A 14,927-nucleotide genomic window follows, 5' to 3' on the forward strand; every position below is an offset into this window, starting at 1 on the left:
TTCTCACTCTAGCCCAGGCTGACCTGGAACTCACTATGTAGTCTCAGGGTGGCCTCGAACTCATGGCGATCCTCCTACCTCTGCCTCCCAAGTGCTGGGATCCGACCAAGTTTTATGATTATGGTCTTCTTTGTATACACTGTATTAATTAGGGAGGGTGTCATAACCGAATATCAGTTTTTGTTAACATGCTGTAGAGTCAATATGTGGGATGTGATTCTAGATTAACTGTGTCAAAAGGCAGAAACCCATTAATTTCTGAGTTGCTGGAGTTTCTCCAGAATAGAACATGAGCAAGGTTGACATGCAAGGTTAATACCGTCGTGTACACAAAACACAAGGTGAAATAGACTTAGCAACAAAATTAGTTTTTTTTGTTGTTGTTGTTGTTTTTTGAGGTAGGGTCTCGTTCTATCCCAGACTGACCTGGAATTGACTATGTAGTTCTCAGGCTGGCCTCAGACTCATAGCAATCCTCCTATCTCTGCCTTCCAAGTGGGATAAAAGGTGTGCACCACCATGCCCAGTCAACATTAATTTTTCTGGCTGGAGAGATGGCTTTGTGAAGCCAAAGGAGCCAGGTTCAATTCCCCAGGACCCACTTGAAGCTAGATGCACATGTGGTGCATGTGTCTGGAGTTCTTTTGCAGTGGCTGAAGGCCTTGGTATGCCCATTCTCATATTCTCTCTCTCTGTCAATTTTTTTAAAAAATTAAAGCTGTTTCACTCAAGTGCAGAGAAAACATCCTACTGTAATACTTTCTTTTGTGAATCTAACTAGTTTTTATTTTCCATAACTTTTCTGTGCTTGCTTTGAGGTACTGCTATGAATGTGATAAAATTATATTTCTCCCCCCTATTTAAGACATCTGTGTGGAGATAATTATATTTTTCTGTCCTGACAAGATACACAGGGACTGATGATGTCTTGGTTGAGTTTTGGTTGTACAAACACATCCGTCTTATTTGGTCTCACTGACAGCCCACAGGGTTGGCTGCTGTGTGCTGAACTTTCTGTTCTAGACTTTTTGCCAAGTACTTCATGTAAAACTTTGGTTTTAATGAAACAGGTTTTATTGTTTCTTAGGTCAGTCATATTATAGGCTGCTGTTAGTTATGTGATGCAAACAGAGGAGTTGGTATTATATGTATAGCCATGAAAACAAATTACTACAAGCCTCCCTCTGTTTAACTGGTTGTTTTTCCCTCCCATTCCTTCACCATCCGTTCATGTTGTTTACTGCCGAAGGCCTGACGTCATGTAATTTTCTTTTCTAGGAACTTGGAATTAGAATTCCTCGACCACTAGGACACGGACCAAGCAGATTCATCCCAGAAAAGGAGGTATGTGGTTGTTGAAAGTACATGGTGAACTGTATGCCTTTAAGGAAAGTTTTCATGACCCACCTCTTGGTTTCTGGATGGTTATTGATCAACAACACACTTTCCACAGTTAATCATAGTTAATTGTGCTTTGGGTTTATAGGGTTAGGAAGCTCTTAAAGTCCTATCAATTTCTAGTATTTTGTGATGCTTTTTAAAACGCCTGTATTTAATCAAGTAAAGCCAAGACCTGCTTTTTACTAAGATTAACCCAGCTGCTTGTACTTAGATCTTGCTTGGGCATGCTTATAAACTGAGTTACTTAGTCTTGCCCATCCCCACAGATTTTATGAACAGGAGATTGTAAGTTTAATATGTAAAAGTGTCTATGCTTTATTTTCATAAATATGTTTATTAATTTTGCTCCTCCTTAACTGAATGAAAATAGCATTGCGAGGAAAGGCTTTAGTGTCTGTTTGCAAGGTCTGCAACTTTGATGATCTAAATCTGCTTCTTTATTTGGATTCTGGCCAAGCCTGCAAGCAGCCAGTCTAGATAGATGTCTTTTAACACTCAGCCTTTGTTGTTTATCCTCAGCTCTAACATGTGACTGCTCCTCTGTGTGGCTACAAGGTGAAATTTATAACCCCTCTCTTAAGGAACTTTAGCCTGCTGTTAAATGGAACAATGCTGCCCGTGCATATTTTCCTTAACACCAATTTATAATTTGTGTAACTGGTTTTCCTCTCCTCCATACAGATTCTCCAAGTGGGGAGTGAAGACGCACAGATGCACGCTTTATTTGCAGATTCTTTTGCTGCTTTGGGCCGTTTGGATAACATTACGTTAGTGATGGTTTTCCACCCACAATACTTAGAAAGCTTCTTAAAAACTCAACACTATCTTCTGCAGATGGATGGGCCGTTACCCCTACATTATCGGCACTACATTGGAATAATGGTTTGTAAACATTCAATGAAAAATTCTTTCTGCCTGTTTTAATCAATCTGTTCAAGAGCTAGTTAATGCTTAAACACAGAATAAAGACATATTTTGACTTGTAACCAGATTCTTAATAGGTTTTTTTGTTGTTGTTTTAAACAAGTGTGCTTTCAATTATTAAATACAAAAATCTATATTATGTCAGGTGTAGTGGCACATGCCTTTAATCCCAGTACTTGGGAGGATCGCTGTGAGCTCAAGGCTAACCTGAGATTACACACTGAATTCTAGGTCAACCTGGGCTAGAGTCCCTACCTTGGGGAAAAAAACAACTATATTTACAAAGAGCTAAGAACCATTCTTTCTTAGAGACTAAAGTAGAACACAAGATATTCTTCTTTTCTTGTCTCTTGCTCATCTTTTAAGACAGGATCTCATCCAGCTTAGGCTGGTCATGACCTCACTATGTAATCTTGAATTCTTGGTCTTTTTGCCCCCAGCCCCTTTCCAAGTACTAGGGTTATAGGCATGCATCACTGTTATTATAAGCAGCTCATATTGACATACTGGCAAGTCAGACATCAAATTCAGTGTTCCAGTCTTGTGGTTGGCAAGTTCATTGAACAGCTTCTTAGTCTAATTTCCTAAAAGTTGATACATGGTTAAAATTTCTCAACTTACTATTTTCCTTTAGCAATACTTTATCTTGGAATATTTGTGAAGTGTTGTCTGTGGTATATTTTGGGAATTTTTTAGTTACTTAATGAAAACTCTTATTCCTTAATTCATGGAAAACTTTAAGCATACTAATCGAAACTTAACCTATTTTGCATGTTGAAAAGAAAACGTGTGGTTGAAGGTTTTAATATTTACAGTTAGAATACCTTTTTGTTTTGTCTTAAGGCTGCAGCAAGACATCAGTGTTCCTACTTGGTGAACCTGCATGTAAATGATTTTCTTCATGTTGGTGGTGACCCCAAGTGGCTCAATGGTTTAGAGAATGCTCCTCAAAAACTACAGAATTTAGGAGAACTCAACAAAGTGCTAGCTCATAGACCCTGGCTTATTACCAAAGAACACATTGAGGTATGTAGTGAAGAATATCAGTTAATTTTTTAAAGATTTTACTTTTTAGAATAATTTTTGCCTTATAGGAAAATTGAACAGAGTGCTGGGGATGTAGTTCAGCTGGTAGAGTTCTTGTCCATCAGGCACGAAGCCTTGCCTTCAGGCCCTAGGATTGCATGAACCAGGTGTGGTGGTATACTTCTATAATCCCAGTACTTGGGGGCAAAAACAGATGGATCTGAAGTTCAAAGCCATCCTCATAGAAAAATACATGGACACATTAATAATAATTTCCTGTTATTACCACCTAGAATGTCTATAGTACATTTCCTGTGAGGGACAAGCAAATGCTAACAAGTTGCTGGTAACTAAAGTGCACAGTTTTTAAAGGGGTCTGCTCTTAGTGTTATAAAAGCCTGTATGTCAGAACACTGTTACTGTGTGACAAAAGAGTAGTCACTGTCACTGTCCTGTGCTTCCGCCTCAGCCTCTATAAACTGATAATCCTTATGACGATTTCTGTACTTTCCATGCTACTTCCAGATGTCATATAGCTAGAATGAGAGTATACAGCCTTTCAGCTTGATTTCACTTAGTCATATGCAGATAAGGTTCTTTCTTGTTTTTCCTTTTATCCATTCATTTGTCAACTGTTTTTGTTGTTGTTGTTTAGTCAGGGTCTTGATATGTCATCTGGGCTGACCTAGAACTTGTATATCCCAGGCTGGCTGTGTACTCTAGATCCTCCTGCCTCCTTCTGCCAGGTGCTGAGATGACAGATGTGAGCCACCATACCTGGCTGTTCCTCATCTTTTTATGATTTGATAGCCCATTTATTTGTATTGCTAGATGGTACTCCATTGTATGGATGTATTCATCTGTGTAAGGAATACCCTGATTACTACCAATTTTGGTCAGTTAAGAATAAAACTCTTAAATTTGTATGTAGAATTTTTTTTTTTCAAGATAGGGTCTAACTCTAGCCCAGACTGACCTGGAATTCAGTCTGTAGTCTTAGGGTGGCCTCGAACTCACAGTGATCCTCCTACCTCTGCCTCCCGAGAACTGGGATTAAAGGTATGCACCACCATGCCTGGCTATGGTATGAGGATTTTTATTAGACAAAACTTTTCAGCTCATTTGAATAAATAGTAGATGTGACTATTAGGTTTTATGGTAAGCCAGTATTTAGCTTTGTAAGAAAATGTGAAATTATCTTCCCAAGTTCATTCCCACCAGCAATGGAGAAGCATCCAGGTGCCTTACATCTTTGCCTTGATATCAGTGTTGTAGATTTTAGATACTCTAATTGGTATCAAGTGGTATCTTGTTACTCACTGTATTTTTCAAATGCCATCTTAAACCAGTTCCTTCTGATTCTACAGTAAATGATTAACTTTCTCTAAAAATGTGTACCAGGGACTAGAGAGATGGCTTAGTGGCTAAGGTGTTTGCCTCCAAAGCCTATGGACCCAGGTTTGATTCCCCAATACCCATGTAAGCCAGACATACAAGGTGGTTCATGCATCTGGAGTTCATTTGCAATGGCTAGAGGCCCTGGCATGCCCATTCTCTCCCTCTCCCTCCCTCTTCTCTTTACCTCTCTTTCTCTCTCTCTCAAATAAGTAAATAAATACATAAATAACATATTTTTAAAATGTATAACATACAGTAGAAGCTCTTAAAATACCCTTTTTTGTCTTGTCCTTTTATTTTATAGAACATTTTAGACACTTTACCTAATATAAGATATTGTCAAGAAGATATAAAAGTTGAATATGATTAATACAATTCCTACTAGCTTATCAAGGAAAACTTGAAGTTATAAAATAGATAGCATAAGCAAGATGGGATACAAAACTGACTGAAGAATTGTACAGTTTAGGCATAGCTTTTAGCATAAGTACAATTTGAGGACTTAAGAATATTCAGAGTCAGGGCTGGAGAGATGGCTTAGCGGTTAAGCGCTTGCCTGTGAAGCCTAAGGATCCCGGTTCGAGGCTCGGTTCCCCAGGTCCCACGTTAGCCAGATGCACAAAGGGGCACATGTATCTGGAGTTCGTTTGCAGAGGCTGGAAGCCCTGGCACGCCCATTCTCTCTCTCTCTCCCTCTATCTGTCTTTCTCTCTGTCTGTTGCTCTCAAATAAATAAATTAAAAAAAATTAAAAAAAAAAAAGAATATTTAGAGTCAGGCTGTTCAAGCCACGGCCTGTAAAATTCCTTGAGGAGTCTGATAAGCCAAACAGACCTTTTGTACTGTAGCTTCCATTTTACATGCAAACTTACTACATTTGTGCTAATGCACAGTAATTCATTCATTATCCAACATCAGAAATACAGCAACTTTTAAAGTAAAATTGATTTTATTACATTTTTTAAAATGTTGTATTTATTTATTTGCACCCAGAGAAAGAGAAGAGAGGGAGAGAGAATGGATCTTAAACCAAATTTTGTATAGTGACTAATTCTTTCAGTACATAAATACTAAACAACTGTATCCTTTTACCAACACATCTGGATTAAAAAAGCTATCCTCCTCTGCCTCCCACCTTCCAGGGGCTTTTAAAAGCTGAAGAACACAGCTGGTCTCTTGCAGAATTGGTACATGCGGTAGTTCTACTCACACACTATCATTCTCTTGCCTCATTCACATTTGGCTGTGGAATTAGTCCAGAAATTCATTGTGATGGTGGCCACACCTTCAGACCGCCTTCTGTTAGTAACTACTGCCTCTGTGACATTACCAATGGTAATCACAGTGTGGATGAGGTGCAGATCAACTCAGCAGGAAATATTTCGGTAAGTGTTCATTATTTATTTCAGGATTGTAATGAAACTTGTTAGAATAATTATTATATTATGTCATTTGGCATCTTAGAAAAGCTACCCTGTTAAATCCATACAAATGTTAGGACCCTGTTCACTAGGGATGATTTTATTCATTGCCTCCAAATATCCATCACTAGTCTAGGTGCTGAGGGGTATGCCAAATGATGAGACCTTCTAGGATGTTACACAGTTTTAGGACTAGGAGCCAACAGTATGTCCCCCTTCAGGGACAGCTAATACTGAATGTCTACAACTGTGAGATAAAAGGACACTGAAAATAGTGTGGCCCGGTAGAGAAGTCTTCCTGGTGCCAATACATCCTTTCTTCCTTTTTCTGCAAAAGCAGCAGACTGGCTTCCCTACTGTTCAACTATTAGAAGATTTAGTCAGCTTTGATCCAGAAAATTTTCCTTTTTTTTTTAATGTTTACTTTGCACAGATACAGACTCTGGTGATCTTGGATGGATAGGGACTTGTTAAAATGCATTTTCTTCTATTTTTTCTTGTCTCATATTTTTTGTTTTGGTTTTTCTTTAAAACAGATCAGAAAAAGTTGAAATTTTTTATAAGGAAGTTTTAATTCTTGCATACAATGGGTCAAAATTCCTTTGCATTCTTTATTGTGGTGAAGAAATAAGGGTTTATTTTGTGCTTCCAAAAAGAAATCACAGAAGTAGCATCACAGTCATGAACATGTTTTGCACACATTTTTTCAGTCATAATTCCGCTGAGGAAGGCCTGGACACATTGAGTTGCCTTGGATTTACATACATGGCTTTGGGCGAGTCATTAGATATCTCTGAGGCTTAGTTCTTTCATGTTGTGTGTAAAGCAAAGGTATTGTGGGGGTTAACTATCTCCAAAGTAAAATGCCTACTACAGTTCTTGGTATTTATCAGGTTTTAAGTGAGAGATGGCATTTAGCTATAGTGAAATTAACATAGGGAGAAATGCCTGCTTTCTAGGATTGATCACAGTACTGTTCTGACAAGTCCCAAGACTATGCCATAGGCCTGCATATGGCCACTGCTTCTTTACTAAAGCTTAGAGCTTCTGAGGGGCCCCGAGAGATTGTGTAGCAGTTTTTAGGATGTCAATAGTCAGATTCTTGTCCTTCCCTACCAGTGATTTAGTTCAAGGTTAAAGTAAAATTATTAGATTATTTCTAGTTATCTTTCTATTAAGTGATAATAAATAAAGACTGGAGTGATGGCTTAGCAGTTAAGGTGCACACCTGCAAAGTCTAAGGATGCAGGTTCAATTCTCCAGGTCCCACTTAAGCCAGATGCACATAGTAGTACATGTATCTGGAGTTCATTTGCGGTGGCTAGAAGCCCTGGTGTGCCTATTCTCTCTCTCTCTGACTGAATAAAAAAAAAAATAAAAATAAAATCTTTTTTTTTAAAAAGATAAAAATAAAGATAGAGGGCCTGGAGAGATGGCTTAGCGGTTAAGCGCTTGCCTGTGAAGCCTAATTCTCCAGGTCCCACTTAAGCCAGATGCACAAGGGGGCGCATGCGTCTGGAGTTCGTTTGCAGAGGCTGGAAGCCCTGGCATGCCCATTCTCTCTCTCTCTCCCTGTACCTGTCTTTCTCTCTGTGTCTGTCACTCTCAGATAAATAATAAAAAAAAAAAGTAAAGATAGAGGTTGTATTTTTCTAATATATTTGCTTCTTATTCCCATTTTAATATGGTTCTTTTAGAAGGTATGTAGTGCATACCAATGGCACTTATACAGCCTATTTTTCAGGCACATAGTAGGTATCTGACATAGCTTTTCAGGTATGGATGGTTAAAAGTAAATAAAAACAATTTCTGTAGAGTATTAGCATTTTAATATTAAAATGAGATACTGTTGGGCATGGTTGCCCACACCTGTCAGCCCAGCACTGGAGGCTAAGCCAGGTGAACTGCAAGTCTGAGGGCAGCCATGGCTTCTTATATTGAGTACAAGGCCAGCTTCAACTACATAGTGAGACTCCCCAAAATAATTACAACAATAGTAACCTGTAATTTTTTCAAACCATCACAACTTTCATAGATTAGTTAAGGAACAAAAGAAACATTGTTTCTTCCCTTCCCTTTTACTTCAGTGTAATTCTCAAGAACTGTCTTTCTTAAGAATTGGGCTTTCTATTTTAGAGAATTGGTGAGCAAACTAGGTAAGTTAATGTAATGCAGAACAGTATGAGCCAGGTTTGGTGGTGCACACCTGCAATCCCAGCATTTGGGAGGTGGAGACAGGAGGTCACCCTCAGATTCAGGGCCAGCTTGAGCTATGTGATACCCTGCTTCAAAGAACACAAGCATTTCTTGCAAAATAAATGAAATTTGTAAAGGGAAAACATTAATTTACATATTTGAACATCAAGAGTTGAGATTTTATGTCTTTTTGTATATCCATTTTATCAATGTGTTTTCCATAGACTTGATCCAGGATTTACAGTAAGGATGCCTAGGGTATAGAAGTATCAATCATTTGTCTACTTGGCTACTCCAATGCCACCACCCGTCACTATAGATAAGACACTGCTGTAGTCAGCTCAGGTGGCCAACTCCAGCCATGGGAGGACATGTTTCATTTTTAATTGGTAACTGTATAAATAGAACATTTACTCTTTTAGAAGTGATAGACATGTTGACAGTATGCACTGTGTACAGTAGTGATTCAAACCCACTTACACCCTGTGTATCTAATTTATTTAAACTGATTGAGCCAGTAGAAGTCAATTTTTAAATACCAGTTCTGCTTTAAATTAACAGTGTTGAATTTTTTTTTTTCTTTAAGCAGGGTCTTAATGTAACTCAGACTGACCTGGAACTTACTCTAGAGCCTAAGCTGGCTTCACACTCATGGTGATCTTCATACCTCAGCCTCCTGAGTGCTGGGTTTACAGGTGTGAGCCACCATATCCAGCAAATTTTAATTTTTAAAACAGTATAAATAGTAGTGACATTATTCTTAGTCTTACAAGGCCAAAGCACTAGAATATATTGAAATAATTTTGTCTTATATTTAAAATCTGTTATCTGTATACTCATAGCTAAACAATTCATTTGTTTATTAATACATATTGATGTAAGAAATAAGAAAATCTATGTTTACTATATTCTAATAAGAAGCAGATTCTTATGAGACAGACTTAATTTGATAAAATTTCAAAATTTTATTCAGATCTGTCATATGTGACATTAACTATATTGGCTCCTCAGGTAAGTGACTCCTTCTTTGAGGTTGAAGCCCTCATGGAAAAGATGAGGCAGTTACAGGCATGTCGAGATGAAGAAGAGGCAAGTCAGGAAGAGATGGCTTCCCGCTTCGAAATGGAGAAGAGAGAGAGCATGTTTGTCTTCTCCTCAGGTAACAGCAACCTGTATATAATCAGTTTAATTTCTGTGTCAAATCCTGTTTGTTTGTTTTTTTAGAGAATTTCATTAGGTTTTAAAATATCAGTCCAAAGATGTCTTTCCTTTCAGGGATGCTCCTGCATAGGCATTCCTTCTTAAAAATAATTTTTAAAGCAGGCAACTAGGAAACATAACTACATGACCATAGACTTAAAGGAGTGAAATGCATTTGGTTTGGCTTCTGTTACTAAGCTCAGGCTTAAGAAGTGTTGTGGAATAAGTTTTGTAAATGGAGTTTTGGCATTAGCTTGTTTTCCCTTGAGTGAAAGTTTTGGTTTCTATTATGCCTAAAAATATGAATAGAATATGTCATAAAATACTATTAGTTGTGTGCGTGTGTATGCATGTTTATGTATATGGGCACGTTCCCCAGTGCTGGGACTACAGGCAAGCTGCCATGCCTGCTGTGCGTATATGTGGTACTGGGTGACCTAACTCAGGTCCTCACACCTGCACACCAGTGCTTTACCAACTGAACCATCTCCCAAGACCCCATCTTGTGTGTGTGTTGTGCACATGTGTATGTATGTGCATGGGTGGGGGCGCACCCACCTGTGTGTGTACATGTGGGGGTCACAGGTCAACATTGGTGCCTCCTATCGCTTTCCACCTGATGTGTTGAAACAAGGTCTTTCATGGACCCTCCCAGGGTTCCTCTCAAGGAATCTCACAGATTCAGCCGTCCAGCCTCCTTGCCTTCTGAGCACTGGTGCACCACCACACCAAGCATCAAACTGAAGTCCTCGTGTTCACATGCAAGCGCTTTATCAATTGAATCACATCCTCATCCCCCAAAGTACTATACTTAAAACTATGTCACAGCTGGGCGTGGTGGCGCATGCCTTTAATCCCAGCAAATCAGGAGGCAGAGGCAGGAGGATCGCCGTGAGTCCGAGGCCACCCTGAGACTACATAGTGAATTCCAGGCCAGCCTAGGCTGGAGTGAGACTCTACCTCGAAAAACCAAAAACCAAACAAACAAAGAAACAAAAAGAACTGACACATCCACCCCTGAATGGGATAATCCAAAAATGCTTATAGGCAGTACTGCTTTAAATGCCAACTCACAAGACCTCCTTCCATCATATTCACTAAGTGCCATTAATCTTTAACAAAAATACCCAAAATGCTAAATTTTAAGTGTAGCTGATTTGAATACTTAATCACTTTAAAGGCTATCTAAAGTGTCTTTAATGTAATTCCACTTTTGAGATCCTAAAATCTAGAAATTGGGTAGAAAGGCAGAAGGAGAAAGGGTGTATCAAGGAGGCAGTAAAAAGAATAGAGAATTCTACCCATGTTTATTTTAAAGCACAGTATCTCCTTGTCACATTCCATTTTCTGATAAGCAAGCTACTTGTTTGCATTCAGACTGTGTTTGCTTTGGGTACTTGTGTCAAAGAATGGGTTATCTTGTGTTTACTTGTCATGGGAAAATGACTTTTAACTAGCATCCTGTTTTTGAAAGGCTTTTAATGACATGTAAAAAAATCATTGCAGATGATGATGAGGTTACACCAACAAGAGACGTATCACGTCACTTTGAGGACACTAGCTATGGCTATAAGGATTTCTCTCGACATGGGATGCATGTTCCAACATTTCGTGTCCAGGTAAAATTGCAACTTGTTTTCTGCACATCATTGACTAGAAAATCTCTTAGTGTGACTGAGGAGAAAGAACCCCTGGGCCTGAGACCGTCAGTGCTGTGGTAGCCATAGCTGAGAAACAGCATGAAAGTTGAGATTATCAGCTAGCAAGTATTTGTCTCTTCTGCACCCTTAACTTTGTAAGACTGCTTTCAATTCATCACTAGAATTATGCCATAGTTTAAGTATATTACTTAACATTTATTGCTTACTTAAACTAGATAAGTACTTAAATGGATTGATACTCCCAACTTTCTCAATTACTGTTTGGGGTCAGAGTTAGGTAATTACTGTTTTACTAGACTTATAAAAATAATTGAACTATAAGATCATGTTTCTTTGCCCAAAATAAACTAAGATTTTGATTAAAGAGACAAAATTTATACAGAAAAATCATGATAACATGAAATTATTATAGTAGATTAGAAATTGAGATCATTGTGGGTTGAAAGTTTTATGAACTGAGTTTAGAATTTGAAAGATTCAGGTAGTCTAAAAGCAAAATGTGCTGGGTGTGGTGGTACACCCCTTTAATCCCAGCACTGGGGAGGAGAAGTAAGAGGATCACTGAATTTGAGGCCACCCTGAGACTACATAGCGAATTCCAGGTTAGGCTGGGCTAGAGTGAGATCCTACCTCAAAAAACAAACCAAACAAAAAAAAGTAAGGGCAGGCCTGGAGTCAAGACACTTGACTCTGGTACCCTCATAAAGCCATATGCACAGAGGCACTTGTATGTGGAGGTTGTTTGCAGCAGCTGGAGGCCCTACTGCACCCATTCTGTCTATCGTCCTCTTGTTATCTCTCTCTGCTCACAAATAGATAAATAAACATTTAAAAAAAAAAAAGGCAAAGGGAAGCTGGGGGTATACCGCAGTGGCAGATTTATCAGAACATACAAAGCACAGGTTTAGTCACCAATACCGTGGAGGGAAGCATTTGAACAGTAAGAGAGGTGTTGGAAATAATTCAGCTTAGTTTTAGCTACGGTGAAGGGAGGAGGGGTCATGGAGAGTGAAGAAGAAAGGGGTCAAAGATGAACTGCTGAAGGTTTCAAGAGAGGCATCTTATTTTGATTATTAGGAAAATTGTTTAAAATTAGCTGGGTATGCTTTAAATGCTAAACAGTTTACAGTAGATTAAACTGGGTGGTTTTTTTTACCAGAGATATGGCATCATGTTAAAGGTGTGTTTTTGGAAAACAAATATGGTACAACATAGAAGGGCTAATCCCGGTGATGTGACACGTGCCTTTAATCTCAGTACCTAGGAGGCAGAGGTAGGAGGGTCACCATGAGTTTGAGGCCACCCTGAGACTACATAGTGAATTCCAGGTCAGCCTGGGCTACAGTGAGATCCTATTTTGAAAAACAAATAAATAACAAAAATAAAGAAGTAATTGCTGAAGGTTTTTGAAGTAGAATGCAAGGAGATTTTATGTAGGAAAAGGAGTCAGAGACCTAAGGGGGAAGGGCAGATGGGAGCTAGGAGAATGACATATATGTTGAATTACACCTTGTTTCCTTTTTGGTTTTGAGATAAGGTCTTGTTAGGTAGTCTAGGCCTCTTAGTCCTACTGCCTCATCTTCCTAGGTACTAGAATAATAGATAGGGGCCACTATATCTGGGATAGAAATTCACAAAATTTGAGGAATGTTTGAAATAAAAGTGAAAATCTCAAGCTGGGTTGCCTCTATAAAGTAGAAAAAGCAGAAATCAGTAGCCTGTGTATAAAGGGGGCAAGACTCCATTGTTTTTTAATTTACTTATTTGCAAGCAAGGGCGGGTCGGGAGGGAGGGAATAGGTACAACAGGGCTTCTAGCTATCGCATACAAACTCCAGATGCATTGTCACTTCATGAATCTGCCTGTATGTGGATGCTGGGGAGTTGAACCCTGGTTGGTAGGCTTTGCAAGCCGGTGCCTTTAATGACTGAGCCATCTCTCCAGCCCCTGCACTGGGTCTTGAACTGACTAAGGTACAGAACATAACCATTTTCATGTTGCGGTGGGGAAACTGAAGATGGAGTGAAGGAGAAGGGAAGCTGGGAACTCAGGGCAGAGGGCAGTAAACCCCAGCTGCCAGTGTTCTCACTGTACCACAGACCGAGAGCAGTCGCTTGCTGGTTTTCAGTTATTCACATGTGTTCTGTTTTCTGCATTTAGGATTACTGCTGGGAAGATCATGGTTATTCTTTGGTAAACCGTCTCTACCCAGATGTGGGACAGCTGATTGATGAAAAGTTTCACATTGCTTACAATCTTACTTACAATACAATGGCAATGCACAAGGATGTTGATACCTCAATGCTTAGACGGGCTATTTGGAACTATATTCACTGCATGTTTGGAATACGGTGAGCCTGTTTTCTCCTGTTTCAGGGATACTTCCTCTAATCTGAATTAGGTGCTTTGAGTACACAAGAACACAAGTGTATATGCTCACAACCATCCCCACACCACAGATAAGAGTTTACTTTTATGTTTCCTGTGCTTCACGGCCTCAATTGATTGAAGCTTTATTTACTTATTTATTTTGGAGAGGGTATTTTGTTTTCCTTCTCTCCTATCTTTAGCAAGTGGGGGTAGGGATAAGAGGGAGGGACACTGACAAGATAAAGAACAGCTGACTCCAGGGAAAGCGAGGGTAAGCAGGCTGATCCCAGAACAGAGAGAGGAGGCCAAGTTTGTCACTAAGTATCTCTTTCTTTCTTCTTGGCATCATCTTCTGTGTCCTGCATGCATATTTCTCCCCTCTTGGAACTCAGTGCTTCACACTGCCCACTGCGGCCGGCAAGCCTCGTGCTGAGGCCGCTCCTCTCACCACGCTTCGTTATCGTGGTAGTCCGCCTGTCCTTCCGGGCAGCATCCAGCACATCACTGTGTGACGCGGGAATGCCGCCGTCATACACCACCCCCTCACACATGCGCATGCCACACTGCATTGCTTTCTGGTTAGTTTAGCTGAAAATTGGCATTCTCTTCAATTGTTTATCAGTGGCTCTGATTAAAACCTACAAGCTATCTTTTTTTTGTTTGTTTGTTTTATTTTATCTTTGTTTATTTTTTATTTTTTTATTAACATTTTCCATGATTATAAAAAAATATCCCATGGTAATTCCCCCCCCCCACTTTCCCCTTTGAAATTCCATTCTCCATCATATTACCTCCCATCTCAATCATTGTACTTACATATATACATTACATATGCATTTTCCTGATGACTAGTGACGTAGAACATTTTTTTAGATGCTTATATGCCATTTGTATTTCTACCTTTGAGAATGCTCCATTTAGCTCCATGGCCCATTTTTTGATTGGCTTGTTTATTTCCTTATTATTTAACTTTTTGAGTTCTTTGTATATCCTAGATATTAATCCTCTATCAGATGTATAGCTGGTGAAGATTTTTTCCCATTCTGTAGGTTGCCTCTTTGCTTTTTTTTTTTAATTAATTTATTTATTTGAGAGTGACAATACACAGAGAGGAAGACAGGTAGAGGGAGAGAGAGAGAATGGGCGCGCCAGGGCTTCCCGCCTCTGCAAACGAACTCCAGATGCGTGCGCCCCTCCTACAAGCTGTCTTTAACTCTCACTAAACTGCTCAGGCATTTAATGTATCTGGCCAGTTTTAAATTTATTTCTACTAGTCAGTAGCTAGACTGTTGACTTCAGCCTGATGGAGGACTGTAGGGCCAGTGGCTGTG

The 14,927-nt window shown here is 39.3% G+C and overlaps 1 protein-coding gene across 3 annotated transcripts in view; it reads left to right on the forward strand.

The window, feature by feature from the left end:
* Positions 1-14,927, forward strand: part of Sesn1 (sestrin 1) — a 116,057-nt gene that overhangs the window by 98,206 nt on the left and 2,924 nt on the right. For all 3 annotated transcript variants that reach the window (XM_045154365.1, XM_004660617.2, XM_004660618.2), the window contains exons 2-8: positions 1,279-1,344; positions 2,083-2,283; positions 3,169-3,351; positions 5,891-6,133; positions 9,377-9,524; positions 11,072-11,184; positions 13,387-13,577. In XM_045154365.1, coding sequence (XP_045010300.1) covers positions 2,113-2,283; positions 3,169-3,351; positions 5,891-6,133; positions 9,377-9,524; positions 11,072-11,184; positions 13,387-13,577 — 1,049 coding nt within the window. In that variant the 5' untranslated portion in view covers positions 1,279-1,344; positions 2,083-2,112. The remainder of the gene's footprint in view (positions 1-1,278; positions 1,345-2,082; positions 2,284-3,168; positions 3,352-5,890; positions 6,134-9,376; positions 9,525-11,071; positions 11,185-13,386; positions 13,578-14,927) is intronic.

This window comes from Jaculus jaculus, chromosome 7 (assembly GCF_020740685.1).
Source record: "Jaculus jaculus isolate mJacJac1 chromosome 7, mJacJac1.mat.Y.cur, whole genome shotgun sequence".
NCBI classification, from domain to species: domain Eukaryota; kingdom Metazoa; phylum Chordata; class Mammalia; order Rodentia; family Dipodidae; genus Jaculus; species Jaculus jaculus.